Source organism: Nelumbo lutea, chromosome 6 (assembly GCF_056320005.1).
Source record: "Nelumbo lutea isolate HS-2025 chromosome 6, American lotus-T2T, whole genome shotgun sequence".
Lineage (NCBI taxonomy): Eukaryota > Viridiplantae > Streptophyta > Magnoliopsida > Proteales > Nelumbonaceae > Nelumbo > Nelumbo lutea.
This window is the reverse complement of record NC_142689.1, coordinates 65,031,406-65,045,768: the sequence shown is the minus strand read 5'-3', so window position 1 is coordinate 65,045,768 and position 14,363 is coordinate 65,031,406. Positions and strand designations below refer to the sequence as shown.

The 14,363-nt window shown below is 38.6% G+C and overlaps 1 protein-coding gene across 3 annotated transcripts; it reads right to left on the bottom strand.

Annotated features, from left to right (window-relative positions):
* Window positions 1–2,090: 2,090 nt before the first annotated feature.
* Window positions 2,091–13,091, bottom strand: LOC148849291 (ABC transporter B family member 13-like). Of its 3 annotated transcripts, XM_088948385.1 has the most exons (10): window positions 12,508–13,069; window positions 11,655–11,709; window positions 10,992–11,167; window positions 10,700–10,900; window positions 10,079–10,338; window positions 9,684–9,997; window positions 8,377–8,600; window positions 4,175–4,955; window positions 3,799–4,040; window positions 2,091–3,714 (listed from the first exon to the last, which is right to left on the bottom strand). In XM_088948385.1, the coding sequence occupies exons 1-10, from the start codon at window positions 12,784–12,786 to the stop codon at window positions 2,500–2,502; spliced, it is 3,747 nt and encodes a 1,248-aa protein (XP_088804511.1). In that variant the 5' UTR covers window positions 12,787–13,069; the 3' UTR covers window positions 2,091–2,499. The 3 variants fall into 3 exon arrangements, with proteins under 3 accessions (XP_088804511.1, XP_088804512.1, XP_088804513.1); XM_088948386.1 differs by lacking the exon at window positions 10,992–11,167 and having other exon boundaries at window positions 10,700–10,848; window positions 12,508–13,091; XM_088948387.1 differs by lacking the exons at window positions 11,655–11,709; window positions 12,508–13,069 and having other exon boundaries at window positions 10,700–10,848; window positions 10,992–11,129.
* Window positions 13,092–14,363: the final 1,272 nt, after the last annotated feature.

The following is a 14,363-nucleotide window of genomic DNA, read 5'->3' as shown; positions in this document are numbered from 1 at the left end:
ATTTCTTGTTTTAAGTGGTTGGAGTATAAGTTAGATGTGCCAAAATTTGATCCTATAAACGTGCAAGCTGGAAACTAGAAATATAAGAATCTTAGACCTAAGGTAGTAAACTGCCTTAGGTTTAGGTGAAACAATACAATAAGCTAGAGGTGTATACATCACGAACTTAGCAATATTAATATTGAAATTAATGGTAACATTAAATCATTGATTTATAGGCTTTTGGATATTTTGAGACTTACTTTTTTTGGTGCTTTGGATTCGACATGTTGGGTAAGTAAAGTTTCATCTTCCATTTATTTTATCATCATCATCATCATCATCGTCATTTTTGGTATTAAATTAAGTTAACAAATGATTTATTGGTTATATATGTGTATTGTCTTCATGTTTACTTGAATTAGGATTCAAGCAAGTGATATTTAGGATATTATGAATTCAGAATATAAGTGATTTTTTTTTTACTATTGTGGTACGTTGATACTTATTTCAAAAGCTTGTTTAACACTTTGTTATTGCTTACAATAATCAATGAATTTTTTTTTATAAAAAAATTATTCTTTATTTAGTTATATTATTATTGTTGTTAAATTTGTTTTGTAAGACATGTTTAGATTGATGTATCTATCATATTTTAATGATATGTGATTATGTTTCAGACCCCATCATTAGGGATGAATACAATGGCATCTTAAACTAGTTTATTTTGAATTTAGGCCCTCACTACAAGGAATATATGTGGTCCCTTTCACTAGGGTGAAAGTGATCACAGTCTACCTTTATTAAACTGTTATGTGACTTTAAATTTGAATTTGAATATATTGATATCAACCACGACATGTGTTCCATCCAGCTTGTTCTTATGATATTGTAAATTATTAAAAATTTTGATTTTTGAGTATGTGATTATTTTTCTCTAAAACATATTAATTTGTCTTAAAGCCTATCTTATGAATTTTGGGGAATATGTGAATTGTATGATTTTTTTCTTATCGTAGGCTTGGTGCAACTAGGGAGATGGAATATTACTTACTGAGAGTTAAACTCATTCATTCTTAAATTTCTTATTTTCATATACTGAGGAAGAATAGCTTTTTGTATGGGCTTGCTTGAGAGAGAGAGAGAGAGAGAGAGAGAGTGCCTTTCAGCCCATGCCAGATAGAGTTCACGGGGTAATAGATCCACACAAATTCGTTACCAATTGGGCTAATGGGAGCAGCAGGGTTGAGAGCCAAAAGCAGCAAATTGACTTAGAGCTGTCAATGGGTCAAGTCTAGTTTGGGGTAGGGTAGATCAGTCCCAATCCGATGATTAACCGATTTATAAAATAAGCCCAGAACTAAACCAATTATTAATCTGGATAATTGGGTCTGATCCTATTAGAGACAATTATACTTGGCATTATCAGGCCCAGCTATACTTGGGATCTGTAATTACCTATGATAATAAGAACTTGGAACTTCATTTTTGATAATATAGCATCATTAAAAATGACAATAAATAGTGAACTGTTACTGCATTATAAAACAAGTATTTTAACCAAAATTATATTATATATTGTCAATGGAATTTATAATTTTAGACATAAAATATAACAAAATTTACAAGAAAAGAATAAAAAAACCTTTATATATTATTAACTATATATTTGATTCTAGTCTTAATTTGTTCAGAACAGCAGGAACCAGCCCCAACCCAATTATTAATCAGGACACAAACTAGTCAGAACTAACATAGTTTGGTTCAATTGGGAAAATCCACCCATTGACAGCTCTAAATTGACTGACTATATTCACACTTGATTACTTAATATTTAGGTTATGCTTGCACTGGACTCAAATATCATTTTCAATCATGAATTAAAGTAAAAATATATTAGAATAATTTATTATACTGATAACATAAATTAAAAATAATTCTGATATAAAAAAAGCATGTTTACTGAAAAACTGGTAACCAATCAATGGTATCATAGAAGTGGTAACCAATCAATTAGTAGGGGGGTTCTGATTGGTCAGAGTTCTTCCTGTATCATACCCCTCTGGCATCATAAAAATTGAGCAAGACTAAAATCATGTAAAATAACTTAGGGGGTGTTCCACAATGTGAGTAGTTTTGTTTTCTAAAACATAACTGCCATATCCGAAAAATAAACATTACATATACATTTTTGCTGATGTTGCAATTTAGTAAAGATATAACACTGAAACCACATTTGTTAATAAATAAATGTTGGCATTATGTAAATATAAGCATATATTTTATAATAACATCTAATTTGGATCAAGTAGGATGGTTCCATATTTTGTTCAATTATAAAGCATATTGAATTTGACTGTTCCATTGTGTCCTGAATAACCACGGTTTAAATCTTGGAAACAGCCTCGCTGTACATCTGTCCCTCTCCAGACCCCACATTGGTAGGAGCCTAGTGCAGTGGACTGCCCTTTATTGAATTTGGATAGCCTTAAATACTTGGATCAAGTAGGATGGCCATTGTTAGGCTACACTATTTTGCAGTTGTATATTTATTAGTTGTGCATAGACACTATGAGGCCTAAGAATGAGAGTCTCATGGCTACCAGTTTCAACCACCTTCCCATGTTTCAGAACAGCAATATTGTCTGCATTGTGGATGGTCGATAGCCTATGTGCTACCAAAATTGTAGTCCGCCCTTCCATCAACCTATCAAGAGCCTCTTGAACAACCCTCTCTGAGGCTGTATCCAATGCACTGGTGGCCTCATCCAAAAGAAGAATGGCTGGGTCTTTTAATATTGCTCGTGCAATGGCTACCCTCTGTTTCTGTCCTCCCGATAGCTGTATTCCACGCTCCCCCACATGTGTTTGATACCCATCAGGCATTCTACTTATGAATCCATGAGCATTTGCTGCTTTTGCAGCATTCATAATCTCAATTTCTGATGCATTCTCTTTTCCATACTTGATGTTCTCATAGATTGTGGTAGAGAACAATGCTGGCTCCTGTTGAACTAGACCCATCTTCATCCTCAATCCCTTCAAGTTTAAACCTCTAATATCACGCCCATCAATCAGAATAACCCCTGAAATGGGGTCATAGAATCTCAATATGAGTGAAATCACAGAGCTCTTTCCTGATCCACTCTGTCCAACTAGTGCAAGGCTGCATCCTGACGGTACCTGTAAATTCAAGTCATCCAAGACGAGAATGTCAGGCCTTGTGGGGTACTTGAAGCTGACATTCCTGAACTCTATGAGCCCGTTCACTTGTGTTACTGCCTCAGATGTTGAACTGTTTGCGTCTATGGCTGTTTCTCTTTGGAGTATATTGAAAACTGAACCAAGTGCCTGTGATCCCTCTACAACCTGAGGTGCAAGAGCAAATGTCTCTGCTATTGAGAATGCAGTGACGAGCAATACCATGAAGCACTTGATAACATCTCCGAAGCTTGATTGTTTGTGCTTGATGAGAAGTGATGCATACCAAAGTGCAAGAGCATATGAACAGAAGGCAAAGAACAATGTCAGACCATAACAGACACCTGATATATGCCCACGCAAGAGTGACTGCTTTTTTGATCGGCTGAGTTCATGGAAGAACTGCCTTACTACATGGTCCTCGGCACCAAAAGCTGCTACAGTGCGGATGTTGGTGATTGCTTCACGTACCACAACAACGGCTTGAGAGTAGGCACGGTTATAATCTCCTCCAAACCCCTTCAGAAATAATTGCTGCAGATACAAAGAAAGCAGAACTGGCTTAGTTACCCACATCTTGGTGGGAGGAAGAGGTTGGTTTGGATATTTGAGACCTACCTCAGCTAAGGAGGAGCTGATGAGGAAGGGGTAAGTGGCAACCATGACAGCTGCCAGGCGCCAACTAAGTGTGAATGAAATAGCAAATGCTGTCACTGTGAGTGCTACATTCTGCAGGATCGTCGACAGTCGGTCAGCAATGGCAGCTCTTACTAATGTAGCATCCACTGCTAAACTTGTGGTAAGAGACCCGGTACTGTTCTCATCCAAATCAAACCACCCAATCTCATTACGCAGGATAGCTGTGTGGTTTAGTTTAAAAACCATAAGCAATACAAATAGATTGCATCACAGAAAATCTTAAAAGACATATTTGAGTAATTTAGGACTCTTATTTGCAGAGTTATATTTGAAGTTTGTGAGAAAAGCGAAGCACCTGAAAACATCGAGAAGCGAATGCGAGATGTTATCTGTTCTCCCATCAAAGTATAGAAGTAGTGCTGCAACAGATATATAGGTACAGTAATAGCACCTACTCCAATCAATATGAGGCACACCCGTCGAACTTCATGTTTGACATGTAAGTCATCATCAGAAGTATACACAGCTAACATGTGTGCGATCCCAAATGCAAACAGAGGAGCTTCCATTCCAGCCAAAACAGCACCCACTGACCCAAGTAATGCATATGGCCACTCAGGTGCATTCAGTTTAACCAATTTCCAAATTGAAGGTGTTGGAGCCAGCTCTTGTTTAACCATATGCAACCCTTTTCTGTCAATTGACATGGTCCTCTGATGATGGATTTGCATTCTGGGGATTTCTGAAATGGTTGAAGTTCCAGAAGATTCAATCCAACTCCCTTTGCTTGGATTTTCTATGTTTCCCAACTTCTGCAAGTTCACCAGATTTGCATACTCTCCATCTGCCCCCTTGGACATCAGTTCTATGTGAGTCCCACTTTCAACAATCTTTCCGTTCTTCAATACAATGATTTTATTAACATCACGGATAGTAGATAATCTGTGGGCAACAATAATTGTTGTCCGTTCTGACATGATTTTGTTGAGTGCCTGTTGAACAATGAGCTCAGATTCTGTGTCAAGAGCACTTGTGGCCTCATCTAGAAGTAGAATCTTTGGGTTTCTCAGCACTGCTCTTGCAATGGAAATTCGTTGTTTCTGCCCACCAGAAAGCTGAACTCCACCTTCTCCTACCTTAAGAAATACTCAAATATTAGCATCTACACATGGACTGAAGAATGCTAAACAGTTCGATAGCTGCAATTATTTATGAGTGCATATCTATTAAAGAGATGATGGAAATTAGTACCAATGATCATATCTGATTAAGAAATGATTGTATATTTGATCTTAGCAACATGATAAGTTACTTGGTCTTGCATGTCCAGCAGTTGAAATATTTTATTAAGATATTTATTATGATAAAACTTCACTTGTACCAAGGATTTAGACATAAAAAATTCAAATCTAAAGTTCATTTTTGGGTTTGTGCATTACAGTGTGTCAGCACCCAATTTTTGTTCAGTCACCTCTCTCACCCACTCCTGACACTAGATGCCCGATCATAGTCCACCATTGTCTGAAGAACATATCAAACCCTTAAAAGACCAAATTTCGACTCAAACACCCTCAAATCCACTGTTAAAACTACAACATTCCCTTATGACGGTCATGATTGCGCCCCATCACTACACTTATCACACGATCAGACCCTCATAATATAAAACAAAACCTACACCAAATTTCAACCATAAATTCCTTGATTTCGCCATCCACCCATCTAAGTTTCCATTTTGACGAATCAGACATTATGACTAAAACCCACAATCCAAATACCCTAGACATGATCAAAACCTCCATCAACCGCCCGTTCGACCATTCGTCAAATTTCAAATCTCAAAATGACCATTTTGCCCTTCATTTAAAAGGATTCTAAATAAACCATTCTTGTTGGCAGTCACTCTCCAAATTTAAGATCTCTGTCATAACATATAATCCAACACCTCCAAACCCGTCAAAACCTCCATCAACCCCCCAATCACCCATCCACTGAATTTCAGACAAAAAATCCCTTTTTTTCCCCTTCCATGAAAAGGATTTCGATTTAAGCCTTCTCATTAATCGCTACTTCCGAAATTACAGATAAGTATCATGACACTTCTTCCAAGGCCCCTAAACCTTACCAAAACATTAATTCCTCAACCTCCCAATCATCACCCATCCATCGAATTTCAGACCTAAAACTCTCATTCTGCCCTTCCTACAGAAAAGATTCTAGTTCGAGCTTTTTCATTGATCGGACCACCCTGTACCTCAAATTCCCTCGATTTGAACACATTTGAACCGATCAAATCTTATCAATTCATCCAAGACATTCAGAAATCTGATCCTGTAAAACTTCATCTCAAAATTCCTTGATCTGCCCATTCATTAAATGAAGATTCCATTTCGGGCTTTCTCATGTGTCAGATTGCTCGTATCACAAATTCCCACGATCCGAACACATTTGAACCGATCAAGCCCCGCCAATTTGTCCAAGCCCATTAGAAACACCATCATGTCAAATTTCATCTCAAAATTCATCTATCAAATAAAGATTCCATTTTGGACGTTTTAATTGATCAAATCACCCGTACCTCTTATTTCCCCAATGTAAGAACACCTAAGCCGATCAAACCCTGCAAATTCATCCGGTCCCCTCAGAAACCTTATTCTGTTAAATTTCAACTTAAAATTCCTCAGTTTACCCCTCCATCAAATCAAGATTCCATTTTGGATTTTTTCGTCAATCATGCTGGTACCTCAAGTTCCCTTGATCCAAGCACAATTAGGCCAATCTTACCCCACCAATCGGTCCGGATTGCCCAAAACCCTAACCTGTCAAATTTCATAAAAAAATATCTATATTTACATATTTTCTAATCGATTTTACAAAGATACCCCTAAATTTTCCAAAATTACGAAATTGCCATTACGCCCTAAGGCCAACCCAAACATTTTTGCGGGGGATCCGGAAACTGTTCATCTTCCCCGACGGAACACCTGAGCGGCGACTCCTTCTTCCCCGACCTCTTCTAATTCTCTCATTTCTCTCTCCCTCTCTCTCCTTGTCTCTATCTCTCCACCAACACAAGGACCAGAAATCCACTGTTCACCTCCTTTCACCTCTCGACAGCGGCGGTACCCACTTTTACTGTTCATTGTCTTCCCCATCGTGACACCGTGCAAGGCGGCGGCAACCTTTACTCCATCCAGTTTATCCTCCCCTCTCTTCTGATCTCTCTCTATCTTCTTCTCTCCCTCTCTCGTCATGCTCTCAGCCTACCTAGCAACCTCCTCTGTTCACCGTCCTTGAGAACCGGCAGCATTAGAGCTCTGTTCTCGTATATTTTATTGATTGATTCCCTACCATTCGTTATCTCCCCACCTCACCTCTGTTTCCTTGTCTTCCTCAACCTTTCCAGCTCCCAACCTCCATTTACCCTCCTCTCACTTCCTTTCTTCTCTCCGGTCGTCCATTCCTTCTCTACGACGACCCTGTCGTGTTCGTCCTTGTTATCGGCTGGTTGTTTTTCGTGGAATACGCTGGTGTTTTCTCCTCTTAGTAGAAAGAAGTGTATGCAACTATGAGTCGACACAGTTGAAGGGTTACAGGAGCATCCTACTATGCTCGAAGCTGGTTGTTAAGCATTTGCCCGTTGCGGTTGCAGTCTGGTAGAAAACACCAAGTTAATGGCCGTAGTCCCATTGCAGCTACCATTCCTTCTTCAAGGCTATTTATCCTAGTTCGATCGGACCTGCCCTGTTCAGAATGGCATTGCATTATTGAGTGATACTTGTCCACTCCGACTCTGCCACTGTATCTAACTCTGACAGAGCAGCCACTGCTTTGATTGCCGCCATTAAATCTGTTCGGCAAACTAGTCAATTTTGATCACAGTATCACACTTTATCAAATGATCCCTGTCCTTTTTCTCTAAACAGTGTCCACTCTTTTCTAATAAAATGTTCCCTTCTTGATGCCAAGCTTCATTTTGTGTTCACTTCAAATGATATGAATAATTATCTTTTTATCATAATTAATTTTATAGCTCTTTTCTCTTAGGGTAAGTAATAAATTTCTTACTCGGTATCATAGGATCCTCATTTCAACATGCTTCCTTATTTTGATACATCATTTTCAGTTTAGTTTCCTATGCGTACAACATTTTGGCTCATGCATCACTTAGTTAATTAAGGTAGCTTAATGTTGTTTCTTATTACATTGCATTTCTGCATGACTTTAATCCTTTCTCCTTTGACAATGGTCATTATCTTCCTAATGTATCGGTACCCCATCCAAGTCTTACCCAGGAGGCCCATCACTCCCAATACATTCCCAATGATGGGTGGCGACTCTAAATCAACCCAAGTGAACCATTTTCCAATGCTCGCACAGTGGTAACTGTTCAAATAGGGAGGTTGAAAGAGTGTTTGGTTGGTAGTACAAGATTTTGCATAGCCATAGGATACACTGGTTTTGAGTTGGAGAGCAACCTGAGACTTCTGATTCATACAATGGAAGGGAGGTGCAAGGTATACCATTTACTAAGAAATGCAAGATATATGTACCAACCTGTGTATGATAACCGTCAGGCAAACCTTGTATGAAGGAATGTGCATTTGCAGCTTTGGATGCTTCTATAATCTGCTCCATTTCTGCATCTACTTTGCCATACATAATGTTCCCAGCTATTGACATTGCAAACAGTGCTGGTTCTTGATTAACCAGACCCATCTGTTTGCGTAGCCACTTTAATTGAAGACTCTTCAAATCATGTCCATCCAACAGTATTTTACCTAGTGAATATCAATATGTAAATCACAAGTAAGAATACAAGATCAACATGATTTATAGTTGGAAAGTCCAGTAGCCAACTCACAACTTGGCTGAGTCACATTGTTTCACAAGCCTACAGATTCAGGAAATCAGGTGAATCTGCTTGGCTTAGAAATATCAAGCCTCGGCCAATTTTTACGGCATATCACTGTCAATCCAGGGTAGTCTAGCTACAAGATAGCATTATATGTGTCTGTGCGTATGTGCTTGTGCAGCATGTATGTTTCTGTCTGTTGTGTCTTGTGTGCTTTTGTATTTCCAACATGGACATACATGTATGTATATATATGTATGGCAAACATGCAAACATAAGGTTGACAGCCACATGAAACAAACAGGAAATAAAAGAATATGAAGAACGGGTATGTAACAGACAAGGGTTATGTGCTTTGGAAATAAAAGAATATGACTACATCTGTGGGCAAAGATGATTCAAGTAATTTCTACATCCATGGGCAAAGGTGATCCAAATAAGTTCATTACATGAAGGTTCTTTGAACAAAATAAAGATTGGACTCGGGATTAGATCGGCAATTGTATTGAGGAATCGATCAGCTCTAGTCCTCCCACCAAAGAAAGCATTGTTACTTTAGAAAGAGTTACTACCAAAGATGGACCAGCTGCTATAGAAAGAGTTCCTACCAAAGATGGAGCAGTTACTATAGAGAGACCAATCAGAGTAAAAAGGAAACTTTCTTCTAGAGTAACGATGCTTTCTTTGGTAGGAGGACTAGAGCTCTGTTTGGTAGGACTAGAGCTGGTCGATTCCAAAGTGTCATTAAATAAGCATAGTTGCTGCCATCTGCTGAATAACTAAACAAAATAGACAAACCTTTCTCTTTATCTTAGGCTGATAGGTCTATTATAGGTTTCTCACTGAAAATAAAAGAAAAAAAATTGTGGTTTTACATAGAAACATATAGTATACCCAAGAACCTCATCGTCCCAGCCATTATACTTATACATAGAGAGATTCATGATTTTAACTCATAGGGCAAATATTTCCAACAAAAACATTCATCTTATTCTCGGCATCTAGATACCTGATGTGGGGTCATAGAATCTTTCCATCATGGAAATGATAGTGCTCTTCCCTGATCCACTTTGGCCAACAACTGCAAAAGTCTGCCCAGCATGGATGGTAAAGCTAAGATCTTCAAAGACCTTATTTGGTCGGGAAGGGTAGGAGAAAGAGACTTCAGAGAATTCAATTTTCCCAGACACATCAGGTAAAATTATTCCTTCATCCATCTGTTGAGAAGAACTGGAATCTGTTCGAATCATACTAATGATATTACTTGTAGCAGCCCGTCCTTTACCAATGGCACCAAGGCTTGGAGCAGCTTGGCCTAGAGCACTACAAACACTCTCTTTAATAAGATAACTTCATGAAGAATGATAAACTTCAAAACTAGTTGTAAATCTGGAGTTTGCTTACAGTCCACTAAATATAACATTGAGAATTGTTGAAAATGCTTTGCCACCATCAGTATCCCTATGCCTGACAAGAATGCTGGCATACCAGAGAAGTAATGCCCAAGAACAAAACAACAGGCCATATATGGATCCAATACCCACTCCTTTTACAATTCCACTCTTCTTCCCCAAATTGAGAGCTTTTGTGAGTGACCTGGAATATTTTTCAATTGCTTTGTCCTCCCCCACGAAAGAATACACTGTACGAACCTGTGAAATAATCTGATGCATGGAAAGAGAAAATTCTATCAATTCAATGCATAATGAAACAAGATTTGAAGACTAAAAAGTTCAGTTAACTTCATGGTCCACTAATTGGAACTTAATTGATGCTATCTGGCTTTCACATATGCTAAAATAATCTTCTCAACCATATACAACAGGATTTATATTCTTGTCATAACCCTCCAACATAGACTAAAAGGGAAGCAGATAATTTCCTACTGAAGAGTTCTGTTCACCTCCAACGGGATTTGTAGTGTCACCATGCAATTTTAAACTTTGAGGGCAATATCTATACAGGACCACATTAGGGAATGTAGATCTTGAGCTGAGAGAGCCAGAGACAAAGGTAGGAGTTTACCTCTTCTGCATCCTTCCCAGCTTCAGCATAAGCAGCCTCACCTTTTCTTGACAAGGTTGACATGATTATTGCATACCCTCCACCAGCAATAACTATCAATGGAACAACAGCCAAGATGACAAGTGAAAGCTGCGATACTGTTGTAAATCCTATAACAATGCCAACACAGAACTGAGCAAGATATCGCAAAGCATGACCTGTCTGCATTTAGATTAAAAGGAGAAAGGAAACACAATTTCAGTGGTCTTATTCAGACTCCAGATCATTTGGTCACACACATTCAGCTATGTACCTTATCACCTATGGCATCCTGCACGAGTATGGCATCACTTGAGATACAAAATATGATGTTTTCATCCCTGGCTTCTCTATCAAAGAAGTCAATATCTCGTTTCAAGACAGATTGAAGATATTTCAATCTCAAACAAGCCGCCTGTCTCTCTCCTGTTTGCATCCAGAATGCAATACCTGAGATCCATATAGGAAAGGTTTTAATACAACCAGAGGTAAGAGGAAATTCCCTCATGGCCCCAAGGGCAAGATAGAAACTTCTGTAAGTATTCTCAAAGAACCATTCAACCTAAAAGCTTAAACTGTTAGGTGAGGTCCTTGAATAGGTTTTTATTCTCTAACATGTCCTTTCACACGAAAGCCCATGGGGTTTGAAGCATGTACAAGCACAGACCCACCCATACCTTGGGTTGAAACTTAATTAATTATAATGGAGGCCACAAGAGTCAAACACTAAACCACTTGGTCAAAGTGGCTCTGATACCATCTCAAAGAACCATTCAACCTAAAAGCTTAAGCTGTTAGGTGAGGTCCTTGAATAGGTTTTTATTCTATAACAAGTATCCCATTACCTGACTTAGTATATAAACTAAACGATAACAGGAGATAAAGTGATCAAAGCATAGAGGTATATAAAGCTAGAAAAGTAAATATTAGGACGTACCCATCCATGCTGAAGCGAAGACAAGTACTCCCAAGTAAACAAAGTGCAAAGCTTCCTGAAATAGAAAGAAATATTCCATTATGAAATTGTTTGTCCACGACGCAGAAAATATTGAAACCCAACACAGAGAAACAGAAATAAGCACTGAATAAACCACAGCACATGCATTTTTTTTTCCAGAAGAACTAATAAAACTTATAATGAAGGAATGAATGACAGACACAGAGTACTCTGTTTTTGTAATGTGGAGGTTCTGGATAAGGAAGACAATGACAATTGATCAACAAACCCCAAATGTTATACCATTCTCAGACTGTTAAAGAAATGGACAACACTGGTAGAAGTGCTGCCCCAACATGGATGGTATCATGGTAAGGCGTGACATCCATGAAATAGTAGATTCAGAATCAGGCCTAACATTTGGTTTCCATTGCTGGATTGCTGATCCTGATAGGCAATTATGTTGCACCCCATGACAACGATAGATAATTCTATCCCTAACAAATATGGTCTTATAGAATTAGATAATGTTGATGATGATAATAATATAAAATTCACTGGAGTTGGTTAAAATGTGTATCGATCCATTAGTCCCACATCGGTAGTATGGGATGCTGTTGTGGGGGTATGTGTCTGGGTTCCCTCCCTCTAACCGCTAGTTTTTAGGGGTGAGTAGTGAGTTCTCCTAAGACACAGCTGTTGTAGGGTGGGTATGTGTCTGATTCCCTCCCTCTAACAGCTGGCTTTTAGCTTTTAGGGGTGAGTTCTCCTAAGACACATATGGTAACTAAAGAAAGTGTAGAATGGTTGGGGGGTTAAGGTTGAGTTGAGAAAGAAGTGCGGGGTAGTGTACCTGTGAGATCTCAGAAGTTAATCTGTGGGGATCCTTAGCAATAGAATCCAAAGAGTTTATGAGGCGACCAAAGAAAACGAAGAACAGAGGGAGTGCTGCGCCATGAATAATGGACCCAATGGTGGCCAAGAACATCAAGAAATAATCAAACGTATCAGCGAAAGCGAACAGGCCGAGGAGTGAAACTTTGGGGTTGGTGCTCGAACTGAATTCGGTGTCAGTTTTTTGCTGTGGGTTGCCGTTGAGGACCACAATCGAGGGGATCTCTACTTCTTCCATAGTAAATGACTAAATGTCAATGCAAAGTTGCAGAGAGAGAGAGAGAGAGAGAGAGAGAGAGAGAGAGAAGTAGCAGAAGACAAAAGCAGCTTCGGTCATGAAGCATCAGGGGTGTCGTTATGTTATGAGTTTCCGGCTTCCGGCAGATAAATGGGTAGGTTGCAGTTGCAGTCTTGCAGAGACGGATGCATTTACGAGACGCATGTGCATTAAACTGTGGCGAAGACACAATCGCCAAATGAAAGATGGTGGTGTCACTGCCACCGGGAGTGGGAGTGGTCACAAACTCACAATCATAAGTTCACAATTCACAACTCATCATCATCCATCATCCACCTAAGTCCTAACTTTATGGGCCTGAGGTCGCAATCGCCTATATGAGTCCTGTTTCGCGCCATATCCATCATTAAATTTAGTTCGCATCAGCCACCAACACACAGTCACACAGTGCCAACAACGATCAGAAATTAGAAATATCTCCCCATGAAATGATAAAAAGGAGATATTCCAGTGTGAGGCTGCACGCTGTGGTGGACTGCTGGGACACGTTGGTAGCGTTAAGTAGGTAGCAGATCCATCCTCCATTAAAATTACGGAAATATATATATATATATATGGTTTGGTCCCCGTCACCCCCACCAATATACTTTTGGCTCTGCCATTGCAAATGGGAGTTCGGCCGGGCAAAGCCCTTTCGAGCAGCCTTTAATGCCTTACATGGATAATATTTCCATACTTATATGCTTTATTATATGGGGAGATATTCCCAATGCAAGCTGGCAAAAGGCCGTTAGAATGGTGTGGGCACAAGTTTGCCCTAATGGATGCTGACCTTTAAAAATGGAGTTTAGATCTGTGCCCCACAACGTCTCACAGCATATCCCTGTCATGTATTGAGAACATCTCCCAATGATGACATCATCGATTCTGGTACTATCATCCGGAGATGTTCCCAATATACAACAGAAATGTGATGTGGGACGTTGTGGGGTACCCCCTTGTGGGGTGCAGATATGAACTCCTACAAATGATAAATTGAAGTACGATAGTGGTGTGAAATTAACTTCAAAATTGATTGTAAAGTGTAAACCACAAAATAGCAAGATGAATGTTGTATAGAATATGAACAAGTTGAATTGTGCCATTTTGGGGGTGTTCTACAGCATGAATGTTTTTGTTTTCATTTGTTTTTGGAATTGTCACATCAACAAAAAAAAATAAAAAAGAAACGAAAACAAATACAAGTTCTTGAACTCTGTTTTTTGTTTTCAAAAGGAAAAAGAAGTTGGTTTTGTTTTAGAAAAAACAATACATGTTTTTGGAACCAACAAAATATTGGTTTTTAAAACAAAAACAATTTTGTTAGTATAGAAATCATATGATTCATTGAACATGAAGTTGAATAATTAGACAGAAATATGTTTTTGAAACTAGATTCAAGAACATGTTTTTGGTTTTAGTTTTAAAAACAAAAAACACACAACCGAGAACATGTTTTTTTTTTTTGTGTTTTTGTTTTGAGAAACAATCTATTTTCAAACCACATGATTTTGATTTATTTTTAGAACTGGCAATAA

What these genes read in the sequence shown, in the direction of transcription:
- LOC148849291 (XM_088948385.1), bottom strand. Translation starts at nt 12,786, where the DNA reads ATGGAAGAAGTAGAGATCCCCTCGATTGTGGTCCTCAACGGCAACCCA. An exon ending in TAACTTCTGAGATCTCACAG is followed by an intron (nt 11,710 to 12,507) that starts GTACACTACCCC and finishes TTTCTATTTCAG; the next exon opens with GAAGCTTTGCACTTTGTTTA. An exon ending in CTTCGCTTCAGCATGGATGG is followed by an intron (nt 11,168 to 11,654) that starts GTACGTCCTAAT and finishes TATGGATCTCAG; the next exon opens with GTATTGCATTCTGGATGCAA.